This window comes from Trachurus japonicus, chromosome 20, assembly GCF_045865225.1.
Source record: "Trachurus japonicus isolate A0001 chromosome 20, Traja_1.0".
Classification (NCBI taxonomy): domain Eukaryota; kingdom Metazoa; phylum Chordata; class Actinopteri; order Carangiformes; family Carangidae; genus Trachurus; species Trachurus japonicus.
In genome coordinates, this window is record NC_140926.1 from 780,973 (window position 1) to 798,134 (window position 17,162).

General features: G+C 45.2%; 1 protein-coding gene across 1 annotated transcript in view; it reads right to left on the reverse strand.

The window, feature by feature from the left end:
• Nucleotides 1–10,868: 10,868 nt before the first annotated feature.
• Nucleotides 10,869–17,162, reverse strand: part of plppr4b (phospholipid phosphatase related 4b) — a 28,912-nt gene continuing 22,618 nt past the window's right edge. The window contains exons 5-7 of the mRNA XM_085763048.1: nucleotides 14,988–15,045; nucleotides 14,695–14,868; nucleotides 10,869–12,527 (exon numbers count right to left, since the gene is read on the reverse strand). Of these exons, the coding sequence (XP_085619174.1) occupies nucleotides 10,869–12,527; nucleotides 14,695–14,868; nucleotides 14,988–15,045 (1,891 nt within the window). The remainder of the gene's footprint in view (nucleotides 12,528–14,694; nucleotides 14,869–14,987; nucleotides 15,046–17,162) is intronic.

Genomic DNA, 17,162 nt, shown 5'->3' on the forward strand with positions numbered 1-17,162 from the left:
TCGCTTGTTGCGTCGTCAGGTTCACCTCTGGTGTTGCTGGGTGTGTTCATATAGACTACGCTCTGGTCACATGACCCAGAACATACACAAGAAATAAAGTTTAAAACCCATGAATATAATATATCAGTGTGATAACAATACAACATCGCCATGACAACATATTGTCACGTGTATTATTGTTTTGCCTCGTGCTGACGGACCACTTGTTTATGCCGTTACGTGCAGCAGCTGTCGTCCGTCTGCCGTCTGCCCAATTTCACCTGAATGCAGCATGAAAAATACGACTGAGTTGCTTGTGATCTACAACCACAACGCTAGATGGGAGGAATTCCTACACAATTTCCCTTTAAACATGAGCTGTGAGAGACTGTGACTCTGTGGGCGGAGCCTCTGAGTCACAGTCTCCTCGGTGTGATTGATGGTCTGAGGTTCTATTTGCCCGGAGCTCCTGGTTGCTTTACTTGAAGCAAGTCCAGAGTTGATATTCCTGTGTTTATGACACCAACGGGAGCTTCCCACTGCACCTGAACACACCGAGCGTCAACTTGGGTCTCGACTCCGCCAGACTTTGAATTAGATCTAGTTTTACAAACATGTCGGCTTGTTGAAGTAAATAAACTTCTGGCTGCATGTTTGAGTCTCCATCTGACGCTGTCTGTGGCTTTGAGGGATGGAAACAGCCTAAACAGCAGAACTTACATCCACTCCCATTCATCGCTGCCGTGGCGACGCGGGGACAGACACAACTACCGCAAAACAGGAGCGATTAAACTGAAAACCTTCAGATTCCTTCTGTTAGACCTAAAATGTTAGGAACATACAGCCTGAGGTGAATTTGCCCGGAATTGTCCTTTAACTCCAGTGTAGTGGGTGAAAATGATCCTCAGCTTCATCCTGGTTCCTCTGCTGGAGCTTCTTCTTCTTCAGTAAACTCCTAAACTCTTTGATTTGGGTCATCTGATCTCACTGACCCACTTTAAAACCAAATGACGATAATTACACATGGCAATGCTAACGAGGTTTGTTCTACTGCCACAGAGACAAAGCAGCAGAGAGGAGGAGGAGGAGGAGGAGGAGGAGGAGGAAGAGGAGGAGGAAGAGGAGGAGGAAGGAGCAGATCTTCATGAAGGAGAGAGAGAAAAATGTGTCTAAATATGTGTGAAATTAACGCTGCATTATTGAGCTTTCATCTCCGAGGACACATCTGGGGCAGAGGAGCAGCAGCAGCATCACACGGCAGCGTTTCTATAGGGACGGGACCAAGATTAATACACACACACACACACACACACACACACACACATACACAGCAGGATGTGTTAGAGGTCAAAGGTCAGACTATGGGGATCAATACATCAGAGTCAGGATCATTCAGACTGAGACGTGAACTCAGTGGAACAAGTGATTATTGGAGCGTTATTAAACTCTGCAGCGCATTAAAGACGCCTCGGTTATATAAACTACATCACACACACATACAGTAATAACACAACCCCACACTACAACACACACACACACACACAACACACACCTGTTCAAGCAGCAGCTGCCACGTGGACGTCTCGGTCTCTGACCTACAGATGAATCATATGACAACAGGATCAGACTAAACAGTGAGAACGTTGATGGTTTCAGCCATTTCTTCTCTTTCTCTCTGCTGAGTGAGTTAGTAGGTCAGAGTCAGAGTCAGAGCAACGCGGTGGTTTAGTTCTGCTCTGCTGCCGTCACACACTTCACCTCCGTCTAAACACTGCACCTGCTTAAATGAAGTGAACATCACTGTAACTGTATCACTGTCAGCATTCTGGTCTATTGGGGTTTTAAAGTAAAGTGCTTTATGAATAAAGTTGGTGTGGTAACAACACTCTGCAGCTCTGTAACACACATGATAAACCACATGTTTAGACACCTGTACATCTGCTCCATGTGTGTAATACAATGACTGATGCAGCAGGAAGTAGACCGCACCGCATCATGGTGGATGTGACTAGTACCAGGAGAACAGTAGGTCTGTCAGCCCAGTATCTCAGGAGGTTCAGTCACAGTCCAGTTAATAGTTGTAGTCCAGTTATGATTCAGTTATTGTTCAGTTATGATTCAGTTATGGTCCAGTTAATAGTTGTAGTCCAGTTATGATTCAGTTACAGTTCAGCTATGATTCAGTTATGGTTCAGTTATGATTCAGTTATGATCCAGTTATGATTCAGTTATTGTTCAGTTATGATTCAGTTATGGTCCAGTTAATAGTTATAGTCCAGTTATGATTCAGTTAGGGTTCAGTTAATAGTTATAGTCCAGTTATGATTCAGTTATGATTCAGTTATTGTTCAGTTATGGTCCAGTTAATAGTTATAGTCCAGTTATGATTCAGTTATGGTTCAGTTATGGTTCAGTTCAGTTATGATTCCGTTATTGTTCAGTTATGGTCCAGTTATGATTCAGTTATGGTTCAGTTATGGTCCAGTTAATAGTTGTAGTCCAATTCAGTTACAGTTCAGTTATGATTCAGTTATGATCCAGTTATGATTCAGTTATTGTTCAGTTATGATTCAGTTACGGTCCAGTTAATAGTTGTAGTCCAGTTATGATTCAGTTACAGTTCAGTTATGATTCAGTTATGGTCCAGTTATGATTCAGTTATGATCCAGTTATAGTTCAGTTAATAGTTATAGTCCAGTTATGATTCAGTTACAGTTCAGTTATGATTCAGTTATGGTTCAGTTATGGTTCAGTTAATAGTTTCAGTTCAGTTATGATTCAGTTATTGTTCAGTTATGGTTCAGCTAATAATTACAGTCCAGTTATGATTCAGTTATTGTTCAGTTATGATTCAGTTAGGGTTCAGTTAATAGTTATAGTCCAGTTATTGTTCAGTTATGATTCAGTTATGGTCCAGTTAATAGTTGTAGTCCAGTTATGATTCAGTAACAGTTCAGCTATGATTCAGTTATGGTTCAGTTATGATTCAGTTATGATCCAGTTATGATTCAGTTATTGTTCAGTTATGATTCAGTTATGGTCCAGTTAATAGTTATAGTCCAGTTATGATTCAGTTATGATTCAGTTATTGTTCAGTTATGGTCCAGTTAATAGTTATAGTCCAGTTATGATTCAGTTACAGTTCAGTTATGATTCAGTTATGGTTCAGTTATGATTCAGTTATGGTTCAGTTCAGTTATGATTCCGTTATTGTTCAGTTATGGTCCAGTTATGATTCAGTTATGGTTCAGTTATGGTCCAGTTAATAGTTGTAGTCCAATTCAGTTACAGTTCAGTTATGATTCAGTTATGATCCAGTTATGATTCAGTTATTGTTCAGTTATGATTCAGTTACGGTCCAGTTAATAGTTGTAGTCCAGTTATGATTCAGTTACAGTTCAGTTATGATTCAGTTATGGTCCAGTTATGATTCAGTTATGATCCAGTTATAGTTCAGTTAATAGTTATAGTCCAGTTATGATTCAGTTACAGTTCAGTTATGATTCAGTTATGGTTCAGTTAATAGTTTCAGTTCAGTTATGATTCAGTTATTGTTCAGTTATGGTTCAGCTAATAATTACAGTCCAGTTATGATTCAGTTATGGTCCAGTTAACAGTTACAGTCCAGTTCCATTTAAGTTGTGGTCCAAACATACTGTAATACGTCGTGCTGAATAAATTCAGAGCAGCTCATCTTTGTCCTGTGTAGGGACAGACAGCGAGGTCCTGTGTAGAGACAGCGAGGTGAGGACAGTGACAGTGAGGTGATATAATAACATCCATGGGTGCGACAGAGAGACGAGAGGAAACAGCCGCTGGTTTCAATAGCAAACATTTATTCCAATCATTGAGACATCTACCCTGATCAACGTGCTCTGAAGACTCAGTGTGATTGATCCATTCAATCAATACTTTGCTATATTTGACTGTTACACAAAAAAAATAAAGAAACGTTTGAATCTTTTTTTTTTTTTACTTCTTTTTGAACTCGACTGATAATTAAATCCATGTTTTAAGTCTTTTTTCTTTTCTTTTCTTTTCTTTTTTTTTTCTGGCTGCATAGACTTGGTCATCATACAGCTGATCACAGTATCAGAAAACATTGATAATTCATCCAGGGACAACACAAGAGGCTACACATGCAGAGAGCATCCATTCACAGTTTACCCCACTGGAGCTACGTTTCTACCCAGGTTCACAGGCCTTTGGGACAAATCATTAAAACAACTCCATTGAAATATTATTATTATTATTATAGAATTTATCTTTTCTTTATATCTAATATATATATTAGATATGTTACTCTGGGTGGAGGGGGGGTGGGGGGGGGTCATCCTAAAGGGAGCATGGACGATGTTAAGGCTTTTAATCTAAAACAATGGAACTTGTGTCTCGAACCGTCGTCACGTCAACAACAGGTTCAGGTCCGTAACCATGGCGACGACCGGGGCGGGGGGCGTCATACAGGCTGGTTTCCTACGGCAGCCATGTTTGTTTGATATGAAGCTAGCTAAACAACCAGACGCTGGTTTGGATGAATCGGCGGCAGCTCGGTAGCTTTGAAAGCAGCAGCAGTCCGATGGCGTCCGTCAGATCAGTCCGCTGATAAAAATAGTCCCCGACAAATAAAAACTAACAAACTCCTATTTAAGAAACGTTTAGGCTACTACAAATTAGGCCCGAGACGCTACAGTGACTGTGGCTAGCTGGTTAGCATGCTAACGTCTTTAGTATGAAAAGAGTTAAAGGGATAGTATCATTTTTTTAAAAGTGGGGTTGTATGATCTACAAATAGCCCCTAAGTACTTTAATTGCAGTAGAAGACTCTCTGCACTCCTCCCGTTAGCAACGCCAGCCCATAATAGCCCTGCCCAGAGATTTACAACATACAGTGTTGTGAACAGACCCAAAGAAACGGCCTATTTTCACAGCCTAAAAGAGGTTTTACCTGAAAAAAAATACACAGTTCCATTGTTCGCTATAATATAATTTTTTCCAGCCCTTCAAAGTGCAGGAAAAAACACAGTTTTTATTTGGACCTAACCAACTCACTTATCCCTCCGCCCAGGGTTAGCGCCCGCCGATCAGCAGTTGGTTCGGTCCAAATAAAAACTGTGTTTTTCCTGGAAAAAATTATATTATAGTGAACAATGGAACTGTGTATTTTTTTCCAGGTAAAACCTCTTTTAGGCCGTGAAAATAGGCCGTTTCTTTGGGTCTGTTCACAACACTGTATGTTGTAAATCTCTGGGCAGGGCTATTATGGGCTGGCGTTGCTAACGGGAGGAGTGTAGAGAGTCTTCTACTGCAATTAAAGTACTTAGGGGCTATTTGGAGATCATACAACCACACTTTAAAAAAAATGCTACTATCCCTTTAATGTTGGTGTTTGTTTCCACCTCTGGAGACAGGATAGATGTTGGCGAGCCTCCATCAGACTGATGGCCGCTAGCTAGCTAGCTAACTAACAGCCGCTAATGCTAAAGTTGACGTCGTCATTTGGAGCCAATGAGCTTCAGTGTTTAACACTGGACGAGGACGATGGTTCTGACTCTTTATCGTATAAATTCAAGTTAGAAAATAACATAAACACAACATTAAAAAAAACAAAAATACTGTTTTACAGCATTTTGTATTTAACACGTTTGTACGGAGGAGCATTAGGGCCAAAAAAGGAGATTTTTTTTTAAGATTCTGAGTTTTTATCTCAGAATCGCTAACGCTCTTCCGTACGTTTGGCACCAGTCAAACTGTTTGTGTTTATCCGACAGAGCTGGTGAACATGTGATTAATTTAACACCATGTCAACGTTAAACCTCCATAAACTGAACCTTCACCTTATTACTGAGATGAGGAGCAGCTGCAGGTTTAAACTGGTTCTATGTCAGAGAAGTGGATGCTAATCGAGGTCTGGGATGAGCGGCGGAGCGACGGAGAAGCAGCCTGACCAACCAGCTGCAGGGGAAACAGTACTCTGATACAAAAGATTGTCATTTAACTGTCACTATGGCACACAGACGGGAACTAAAGTACTCACTGTCAAACACCTCTGTTATTAAATCCAAAAATGAAACACAGTTATGATAGAAATATTGTGATATGCACTATAGAAAAAAGTGACCATGCAAATGTCGATAACTCATCATGTACAATATAATGCAATGCAGGCTTTTCTATACAAATACTGAAAACTCCATCCGGCGACTTATATTCCTCTTCTTTTTTCTTCTATGAAAAATTCTAACCTTTGGCAACTTTTCTCACAGAGTCTCTCCGGCACCAAGTTTCTGTCCGACCACAGGTGAATGTAAACAACAGTCTCCATCCTGTACCAACTGTTCATTAACACACACATGTACAGAGTTGGAGCTTCTCTACGGAGCTTCTGATGCGCTGGGTTAGTTTAGTTTTGGTAGAAAATCTGCTGGTTACTTTATGGCACAAAAGGAAAACAGGTCACAGCACTAGAAACTGGGAGAAGGTGCTGTTCTTCCAGTGCAAAGGGCAGGAGGTGGCAGGAGAACTACACCAGCAAACATCTCCATGGTGACGGTTAATCTGAGGTATTCTAATTTACAGCAATGTTCGTAATTATTATATTATTCCATAATAATCTGGTTAATGCTACATGATGGAGCACCGGGAGGCGACGGGACCAGTTAGTTGAATTCTGCTACTGTGGTGAAAACACACGCGTCTGAGAATAAACTCTGATGGAGCACGGAGATGTGACATGAAAACACAGTCAGTTCCTCACCTGGCCACTAGAGGGAGTCGGTCCCAGAGACTCCGCCCACCTCCAGCTACCTTAAACGCTGCTGCAGCAAGACATTGTGGGACAGCGTTTCTCTTTTCCTTTCATAAAGGAAAGTCCAAACTAGAGCACTGTAAAAGAGAATAAGGACACCACCATTGACTCCCGTGGTAAGGGTTTAAGGGTTTAAGGGTTTAAGGGTTTAAAGGTCTAAGGGTTTAAGGGTTTAAGGGTTTAAGGGTTTAAGGGTTTTGCCCCCTAGTGGCAGGATATGGGTATTGCAAAAGCGCCCAGAAAACCCATTCACTCCAATGTATGTGTGTTACCCAGTTGCTTGTAAATTGATGAAAACAGCCGTGTTTTTGTTTTTAGGTGTCTTGGTCATATCAAATTATACTTATAATTTGTTTATTACAAAATGTAGATTGAAACATTCATGTAGAAAACTGTTTTTTTTTACTCTCCTATGTGTTAATGTTTATCTGTAAAGGATCCTCAATGATGCTATTAACGTGGGTGATCTATAAATGTCCTTAACTTATTGAAAACACCACACTGCTCATTCACCAACAATGCAGAGATGTCAGTTCTTTAGCAAAACCCATATTCCTCCACCAGGAGGCGCTGCCATTGGACCAATGCTGTCACTACTCTCTTCTCCAGTGCTCTACCTTAAATGCTGCTGCAGCAAGGCATTGTGGGACAGCATTTCTCTTTTCCAGAGGAGATCAGACAGGAAGCGTGAAGCTCCGCCCCCTCCTCAGGTAGTAGAGATGAACAGACCTGGGGCCGGTTTAACCTTTAAATTCCGTACAAATCCAACCTGGGGCTGAAGTTTCTTTCTGAAGATATTTTAGGTCTAGAAGAACAAATCTGAAGATCTTCTGTTTAACATCAATGGAGGCCTGAATGAAATCAGCTAAATGCGCCATGTGCGATCACACTGTTCAATATCGCGATGACGCTATGATTTGCGATAAATAAGCAAATATAATAGTGTAATAGTGTGCCGACCCAAACTATTCTTATAAACGACTCACTACGCTGCTGTAGTACACACTCCAGGCCTGTGGTGGCGCTGTAACACTGCCACAAACAGGGAAGAAGAGTGGAAATGTGCTGCTAGAGTGTCTTTGTAAAGCAGCATGGATCTAATCTAATTTTAAAAAAAGCATAAAAGTATTTTAATCTACCAGTTAGCGGTTAATAATCGGTTAACGGGCGTCAAGTTGATTTTCCTTTTTGATAAAACAAACTGGAGTTTTAGAAACACAACGAGTGAGACTTTGTTTTCCAGCTCCGTCTACAAACACGTCGTCTTTCTTGAAGGTAACAAACCCCTCGGTGTCTGTTTGAAGACATCTGACGTTGTCTGGTTTATGGGATGTAAACAGCCTGAGATCAGTCTGCTCCCATTCTACACTGCTGCTCGAGACATTCAAAAGAAAATCTAAAGATTCATTCTGTTAGAGCTGAAGTTTTAGAAACTAGAAACTAGAGCCTCAGGTTGAATCGTCCTTTGTTGTTAAAGGGATAGTTCACCCAATATTCAAGTGTCCCTCATGATCTCCTCCTCCCCCTCATGTGGACTAAGGGCTGGGAGAAGTTTCAGAGTCCTCCGTGGCTTCTCTGAGTTACAGGGGGTCTCGGCGTAGCAGTGCATGTCCATATGACGGTTGCAAATGGATACCAACTGTCTTCGTAACAAAAAGACACACCAAAAAACATCCAAATACCTCCATGCTGCTCGTATGTAATGTCCGTCTTGTATTGAAGCCCCGACATGAGAAATTGTTCAGAAAAAAATTAAATAAGTCTATATTTTAAGCTTGTTTTGTATCGGAAGCTTCTTGAAGCTCCTCTTCCCGGTTCGTAAGAGGAGCTTCCGCTACAAAACAAGCTTGAAACACAGACTTATTTAATTTTTTTCGGGACAATTTCTCATTACATACAAGCAGCATGGAGGTATTTGGATGTTTTTTGGTGTGTCTTTTTGTTACGAAGACAGTTGGTATCCATTTGCAACCGTTATATGGACATGCACTGCTACGCCGAGACCCCCTGTAACTCAGAGAAGAGAAGAAATTTCAATTTTGGGTGAACTATCCCTTTAAGAACTTCTTCCCTACGATGTCCGCTGGTCTGGAGCTCTGAGACTCCGTGGTGCGTTCAGGTGCAGCTTGGACGACTGTGTTTTTCAGCGTCATGTCACCGTGCTCCTGGACGCTACAGCTCAGGTATTGCATCACTAATAATAATACTCTTCTATGTGTGTGTGTGTGTGTGTGTGTGTGTGGACATGAGTGAGTGAGGGGGGGGGGTGTAGGTGTAGAGAGAAGGTCGGGGGGGTTTACAGTATACTAGGTACAGTAAACGCATATTTCAGTGCAAGTCACAGCGTATTGACTTCATCGCTACAGGAGGAACGCTAAGCACACTTATGGTTCAACAGTATTGAGAATGTGGAGTCAAAATACAAAACATATCTCTGTCACATATTAATATTAATATTATTAGTATTAGTATTATTATTGTTATTGTTATTATTATTATTAACGTCATAGTTGTTCACTCTTTGTAAAATAAATCTTTCTTTTTATCTACTGATGAGACAGAAGCTGTTTCAGCGGCAGCACCGAGTCAACATTTACACAGTCACAGTCACTGATGCTGCTGCTTCATCTGCTGCTGTTGGTGTTGGTGTGGCCAGTTTGATCCAAAAGGTTAAAAAAGCTCCGACGGAGGAGGAGGAGGAGGAGGAGGAGGAAGAGGAGGAAGAGGGAAGAGGAGGAGGAGGAGGAACACTGTAAAAACTCAACATCTTTCCAAGAATATTTGTCTTATTTCTTGTCCAAATGTCTCATTTCTAGTCAAAACTAATCTCTTTCCACTTAAAATAAGACTCATCACCTAAAACTGAACTTGTTTTGAAATGGATTCAGCATCATCAATAACCCCTAAAACCACACTAATATTGCCCAGATCAGCCAAGTCAATTTTGATGAAATATTGCCCATATAGGCGATTATGCTAATTTATGCTAATTATGTAAGTTATGCTAATTGTCCAATATATATAAATTAGCATCCGGCAGTTTCTGAACACTGGGGACCCATACTATCTATTACTTCAAATACATGAGTTATATGTCCAACCAGCATCCTCTAAAACTTAAGATTTGGCTTAAAATCCATCAAAATCGGCCCACTGGCGGTTAAAATCTGGTCACTTCCGGTTTAGACAGCCATTTTGAATTTTGAAAATGTCAGAAATGGATTCAGCATCATCAATAACCCCTAAAACCACTCCAATATTGCCCAGATCAGCCAAGTCAATTTTGATGAAATATTGCCCATATAGGCGATTATGCTAATTTATGCTAATTATGTATGTTATGCTAATTGCCCAAAATATATAAGTTAGCATCCGGCAGTTTCTGAATACTGGGGACCCATACTATCTATTTCTAACATAAAACTTTGGGGTACTCAACATGTCCGGGTTCTCATTGTTGGAAAGTAGACTATTTGTTTTGACTAGAAATAAGACAAATATTCTTGGTAAGATACGAGTTTTTGCAGTGAAGAGGAGGAGGAGGAGGAAGAAGAAGAGGAAAGAGGAGGAGGAGGAGGAAGAAGAGGAGAAAAGAGGAAGAGGAAGAGAAGGAGGAAAGAGGAGGAAGAGGAGGAGGAAGAAGAGGAGGAGGAGGAGGAGGAGGAGGAAAGAGGAGGAGGGGGAAGAGGAGGAGGAAAGAGGAGGAGGAGGGGGGAAGAGAAGGAGGGGGGACGAGGAGGAGGAGGAGGAGGGACGAGGAAGAGGAGGAGGAGAAGGGAAAAGGAGGAAGGAGGAGGAGGAGGAAGAAGAGGAAGAGGAGGAGGAGGAGGAGGAGGAGGAAGAGGAGGAAGGAGAAGGAGGGAGGAAGAGGAGGAGGAGAAAAGGAGGTGGGAGGAGCACAGTGATGTTCCTCCAGCTCGGAGGTTTGTGCTTTAGTGTAAACACGTAGAAAAGGTCAAAGGTCACATGCTGAAGAGAAGAAGAGAAGCTCCTCCTCTCTCTGATGCTACGTAGCCGCCGCGGCTAGCGGCTAGCGGCTAGTGGCTAGCGGCTAGCGGCTAGCGGCGGCGAGGGGGCGGAGTCAGTCCCTGAAGGCGGGCGTCATCATGGCCGACTGACTGGTCCCCTTGTAGAAGATGTTGCGCGCCGACTCGGGGCTGTTGGCTCGCTCCGGGATCAGGATCATGTTGTTCCCTTTGTTCCTCTGGAGCGTCGACTCGCGGCTGGAGCAGACCGACTCGGACGCCGTCTCCATGGCGACGCCACCGCCACCGCCACCGCCGCCGCCGTCGCCCGGGGTGACCCTGATGGTGGAGAGGCCCTGCTGCTGCTGTGGGTGGAGCCTGCTCTGCTCTGATTGGCCGGCGCTCTGCGTGTGCACGGTGACGACGGGCGGCGGCGTGGCGACGGCGGTCGTTGCCGCGGTGACGGTGACGTGATTGGAGCGTTTCCTGTCGATGGAGCCGTCGCCGCGGGAGTCGGAGCTCTCAGAGTCTCTGTTCAGGTCGTTGAGCTCCAACGACCGCCGCAGACTCCCCCCGCCGCCGCCGCCGCCGCCGACCGCGGTGCCGGTGCCGTGGTCGAGGGAGCGCCAGCGCCACGAGCCGCCGCCGTCGGAGGCGCCGGGCGGCGGGATGACGGGCCGGTGGTTGTCGGGGGGATGAGCCTCCACGCGGACGATGGCGCCGGTGCTGCCGCAGACGCTTCCTGTGGCGCTGCTCAGCGAGCCGGGCGCCGTGGCGACGGCCGCGTCGTGGTCGTAGTCGTGGTCGTTGAAGCCGCGGTAACGGGCGGCGGCGGCGGCGTTGCCCTGGCAGCCGGCGGCCATGCTGCTCTCGTCGAGGCTCTTGCTGTGCGTGGCGAGGAGCCCGTGCTGCTTCATGGCGAGGACCTGCAGGATGCGCGGCGGCGTCCCGGCCTCGCCGCCGCGGCACGCCGCCGCCGCCGTCTTCTCCGCCGCTCGCTGCCAGTTGGCCTGGACGGCGCCGCTCACCGTGGACGGCGGCGGCGGTGACGGCGCCCGGGGGGAGGCGTTGCCGTGGTGATGCTCGTGCTCCTCGGGGATGTGGACGAGCGGCGAGGAGCCGGGCCGCGGCTGCTGCATGTGGATCCTGGCGCCGCCCGTGATGCCGCTGCAGTTGCTAGGCAACGTGCTGGCGCCGGACGCCAGCTTGGACAGGTAGGCGTCGAAGCCGCCGTTCAGCCCGGCGGCGGCGGCGGCGGCGGGCGACTCGCAGCCGGGGCGGAGCTCCATGCTGCCGTGGTGATGGTTGCCGTCGGCGCCGGGCGGCCGCTGGTTCTTGCTCTTCCACTGACTCAGCAGCTGCTTGGAGCGGCTGGAGTCCATGGAGGCGTGATGCAGCGTGGCCGCGTGGCGCCGCGCCGCCTCCTCGTACGCCGCCACGGCCGCCGGCGTGTGCACGCGGGGCAGCGTGTGGCTGAACGTCAGCATGGCGTCCTTGCTGGGGGGGGCGCGGCCGCGGGCGGCGGCGGCGGCCATGGCGACGGCGACGGCGTCCATGTCCGGGTGCTTGGCGGCGTCGTCGTGTCTCTGCTGCAGCACGGCGGCGGCGGCGCCGCGGTGCAGAAGCCCCTCCCCCTCCAGCGCCTTCAGCTGCAGCTGCTGCAGCGCCGCCTCCTGGCTGATGTGGGGCAGCGAGCAGGGGGGGCGGGGCAGCGCCGGGGGGGGGCAGCAGCTCGACTCCTCGCTGGGCTGGAAGTTACCCACAGCATACAGACCCTGAGGGGACAGGAAGTGGGTTTTAGAAGCATTCTAGCGAGCGGCTAACTGGTAGCGTTAGCGGCTAACTGGTAGCGTTAGCCACCGGTGTAGGTACCAAATGTGGGGGCTCCGGGCTGCCAAAACCGTTTTGACTAAATCTGATGTTTAAGTCTATAAAATGAATTATTGAGCATGTGCATGTTTTTGTAATTAGTCATGGTTGTAGTTGTTAGCTTTGCTGCTGCTGACAGCTAACAGCAGCAGCTAAGCTAACAGCAGGACGTCAGCTGTTAAAACCCTCCCGTTGTGGGACACGACATGAAACTACTCCAGTTAGCTCAGTCATGTTGGAACTAGGATATCTGCTGGAAAACTTTTTTTTTTCATGGGCCGTTTATTGAGTTATTGTTTATTGACACTGCTAACGGCTAACAGCTAACGGTTAGCCCAGCTAATCTAAAATATTTGTTCAACAATTCGTTTTATAGACTTCATAAACATCAGAGTAGTCGCAACAGTGATATAGTGACGTGAAAATGTGACATAAAGCTAAAACTTCGTCTGTATTGTTCTCATTAAAATTACGTGATGATTATAAATAAAGTCATCACGGCCGATGTCTATCAACTAGTCTATGATATCAACAATACAGTAACAGTGGAATGGTGTGTCATGGCGACACCCAGCGTCATTCTCCGGAAAGTGGTGGATAGCTGTGGCTTTTTGATGGCGGTTAGCTGCTGGAGGAAATGACAGCAGTGTTGTTCCATCTGGCGGTCGTTGCTAAAGTTGCTACAACTAGAGAAGCTAGCTAGATCTCTGGAGGAGGGGGGGGGGGGGTTGTCTGTGTCAAAGTGTGTTAGACCATGGGTTAAACTCACACCGGAATATCCCTATGTCAGTTCAGTTTGCATCTTTGTTTATAGTGTTTGAAGTGTTTTTGATCATTTAATCATTGATAGCATCTTGCCGTTAGCCACTCGGCTAACTTAGCCTAATTAGCTAAGTGAAAAAAGCACCATCAGTTTAGAGGGCGACCAGCTCTTTGCTCCTCATGTCTCAGTTCTCCTCCCTGAGTTTTCACTCATCTCCAGATGAATCTCAGCTGAGAGCTACGTAGCAGGTTCATATCAGACCGGACAAACTGTTTACCGTTACCAAGCAACGTCAAGCTAACGCTACTAACTACTCGTAGATCGATGATTAAAAATGATCAAAGATTTTCCAAACACTTCATCCCAAACTGAACCGACTATACTGTTAACAATAAGAATAACTATTAAGAATGAAAGTGTTGTATATGTATGTATTTAGCCAGTTGGGCTAAATTAGCCGAGTAGCTAACGGCAAGATGTGGTCAAGAACACTTTGAACACTACTGTATGTACAAAGATGCAAACTGAACCAACTACACTATTAACAATATGTACAAAAATAACTATGAAGGATTAAAGTGTTGTATGTATGTTGTATGTGTTTAGCCAGTTGGGCTAAGTTAGCCGAGTGGCTAACGGCAAGATGTGGTCAAAAACACTTTGAACACTATGTACGAAGATGCAAACTGAACCGACTATAGGCTACTATTAACAATATGTACAAGAATAACTATGAAGAATGAGCGAATAAGGTGTTAAGTCTTATCTGTAATCTAAGTCAATGGTTCTCAAAGTGAGGTCCGGGGACCCTCAGGGGTCTTTGAGAAGGGGGTCCCCAACTTTTTCTTGAAATTTTACCAGTTTTTTTTCCTAGAATTTTTTCTTGAAAGTTTATTTTGGGACTTTTTATGCCTTTATTAGATAGAACAGTTGAGAGATACTAAGTGCTTTCTTTTGTTTGTTTGTTTTATTTAGAAATTTTACCACTTTGAGAAATTTTGCCACTTTTTTTCTGGAATTTTTTTACCACTTTTTTTCTAGAAATGTTTCAACGTTTTTGGAGAAATTGTACCACTTTTTTCCATACAAATTTCACTACAATATTTCCAAAAGTTTAAGCCATTGGTCCTAATTTGAACGTACATTGACTAAGTAACATTCTTCAGTCTCAGAACAAATATTTGTGTATTTCTGGGTTTTGGGGGTCTCTGGTCTAATTTGTGTCCTTGATGTAAAACAGTTTGAGAACCACTGACTTAAAGGTTATTAAATGTTATTAAATGTTATTAAATGAGTGAAGGGAGCTGTACCAGGTAGACGGCGATGGCGCCGCCCAGCAGGAAGCCCAGGTAGACGTCGATGGCGTGGTTCTTGTACTGGATGATCCGCGTCAGGCCGCAGATGATGCCGCAGATGATGAAGGAGAAGACGAGCAGCGGCTTCAGCAGCTTGGACGAGTCGGTCAGCGTGCTGTTAAAGTACATCTGAGGACACAACACACACACACAACACACACACACACACCTGAGTCACACCTGAGACCCCGCCTTCTCTTTGACCATATTTGGGTCAGCTGGGCCGTTAGGGGGGCCGAGCTACTCACCGACACGTAGACGGCGGCGAAGGAAGCGAGGGTGGCGTGCTGCGACGGGAAGGACTTCCTACAGGAGATGAAAGAGAAACACTCACATTAGTATGTGTGTGTGTGTGTGTGTTCTTGTTCTTACTACGTTGTGAGGACCGAGTTTTTAACCAACAGAGTGGGGACGTTTATGGGAAGTGAGGACATTTTGGCCGGTCTTCTCTTTTTTGAGGGTTAAAGGCCCTTTCACACCGCGGACGTAACGAATAAACGACACGAAATTGCGAAATATTCGCGGCCAAATATTTCGCATCAAAACCATTCACACCGGCGGCGACACGAATATGCGACAGATGTGACGATTAGATTCCAAAGTTTCGCTTTGCGACGGCTGGTTCTTCGCCTCCACGTCATGTCTTTAATCTGTTAATTATCCCTCACGTATTCACTATGCCACTGTTGTTACCAACTTTACTCAACACAGCAGCTACCTGTCTGATCACTGATCAATATCTGATCACTGCCTGACAGTATGAACACACTCTATTGCTATTTCTCCTCCTCCTCTCCTCTTTCCACTTACCCCCCTCCTCCTCCTCCTCCTCTCCTCTCCTCTCCTCTCTCCTCCGAGACACAGGTTATTTACATTGTTTACATTAGCGGCCAAGCACGTGTCCATGCGCCCGCGCGCATGCGTGCGTGCGTGTGTGTGTATGTGTGCGTCTCTGTGTGAGTCCGTGCCCAGAGAGACGGCAGGTGAAGGGGCTGACTGGCAGAGATGAGAGCAAAGACGGTGAAACTTTTTTCCTGTGAGAGACCACAGTCTGTTGGGAAACAGCTGTGTTCTGACGAGAGGGATGTGACGTACCTCCTTTTCATGCCACATGATTGGTTGATGCGTTTATTCGCCGGGCGAAAGCTCGGAAAAATCGACCTCACGACGAAAAAAAATTATGTCGCATTTTCGCCGCGACACATTCGCGGTCGATGTGAACGGACTCGTGATAAAAACCGGGGTTCGAAAAAAAATATTGATGCGCGAATTATTCGCACGAAAAATACGTCTCCGGTGTGAAAGGGCCTTAAGACGTTAGGTTATAATTAGGTTTAAATTAGATTAAGAGTAATGGTTAAGGTTTGAGGCTAGGGAATACATTATGTCATTGAGTGTCCTCACAAAGATAGCATTACAAGGATGTGTGTGTGTGTGTGTGTGTGTGTGTGTGTGTGTGTGTTCTTGTTCTTACTACGTTGTGAGGACCCGAACGAGTGTTTAACCAACAGAGTGAGGACATTTTGGCCGGTCCTCTCTTTTTCCAAAGGCTGTTTGAGGGTTAAGACTTTAGATTATAATTAGGTTTGGTTAAATGGTTAAAGGGACAACGAGGAGTTTTGTTAAAGCGAAGTGTTTCCACACTACATTTATGAGCCTCCGCACCGTGAAATTCTTTGACCGGTGCAAGACAGACTCATGTTTTCATTCATCAAGAATTAAAGTCAGAGGTTGGAAGACGATCACATACCGTCGTAGTTCCCACCATAAACGGAGATTCATACGGCGGCGTTATTCTCATGACTCGCCACGAAACCGAAAGTAAAGAAACGCTGGTGGGCTCGCCCAGCATTTCCACCACCACTAATAATAACAAAATAACCATAGAGACAAAACCATAGATTTATCTAAAATGGACCATTAACAAGTGGTAACGGAGATTCATCCACATTAATATCAGACTTTTTTATTGTCGCAGAATTTTTCGTTCTGCCGATGGAGAAACTCCTGGTTGTCCCTTTAAGGTTAGGGTTAGAGGCTAGGGAATACATTATGTCATTGAGTGTCCTCACAAAGATAGCATTACAAGGATGTGTGTGTGCGTGTGTGTGTGTGTGTGTGTGTGTGTGTGTGTGTGTGTGTGTGTGTGTGTTGTTTCAGGCTCCTCTCATGGAAGAAAAACCCAAAATAATAGAACAAAGACACACAGACACACACACAGTGCAGAGTGAACATGTGGCCCAGTTTCTCTGTGAGCAACATCCCAGTGACCTACTTCTGACAACACAACCTCCTCCTCACTGCTGACTAGTGTGTGTGTGTGTGTGTGTGTGTGTGTGTGTGTGTGTGCGTGTAACAACATCTGGAGTCATAAATAATTCACATCCATATAAAAGCAGCTCGTGCTCAGAATAAACCTCCTC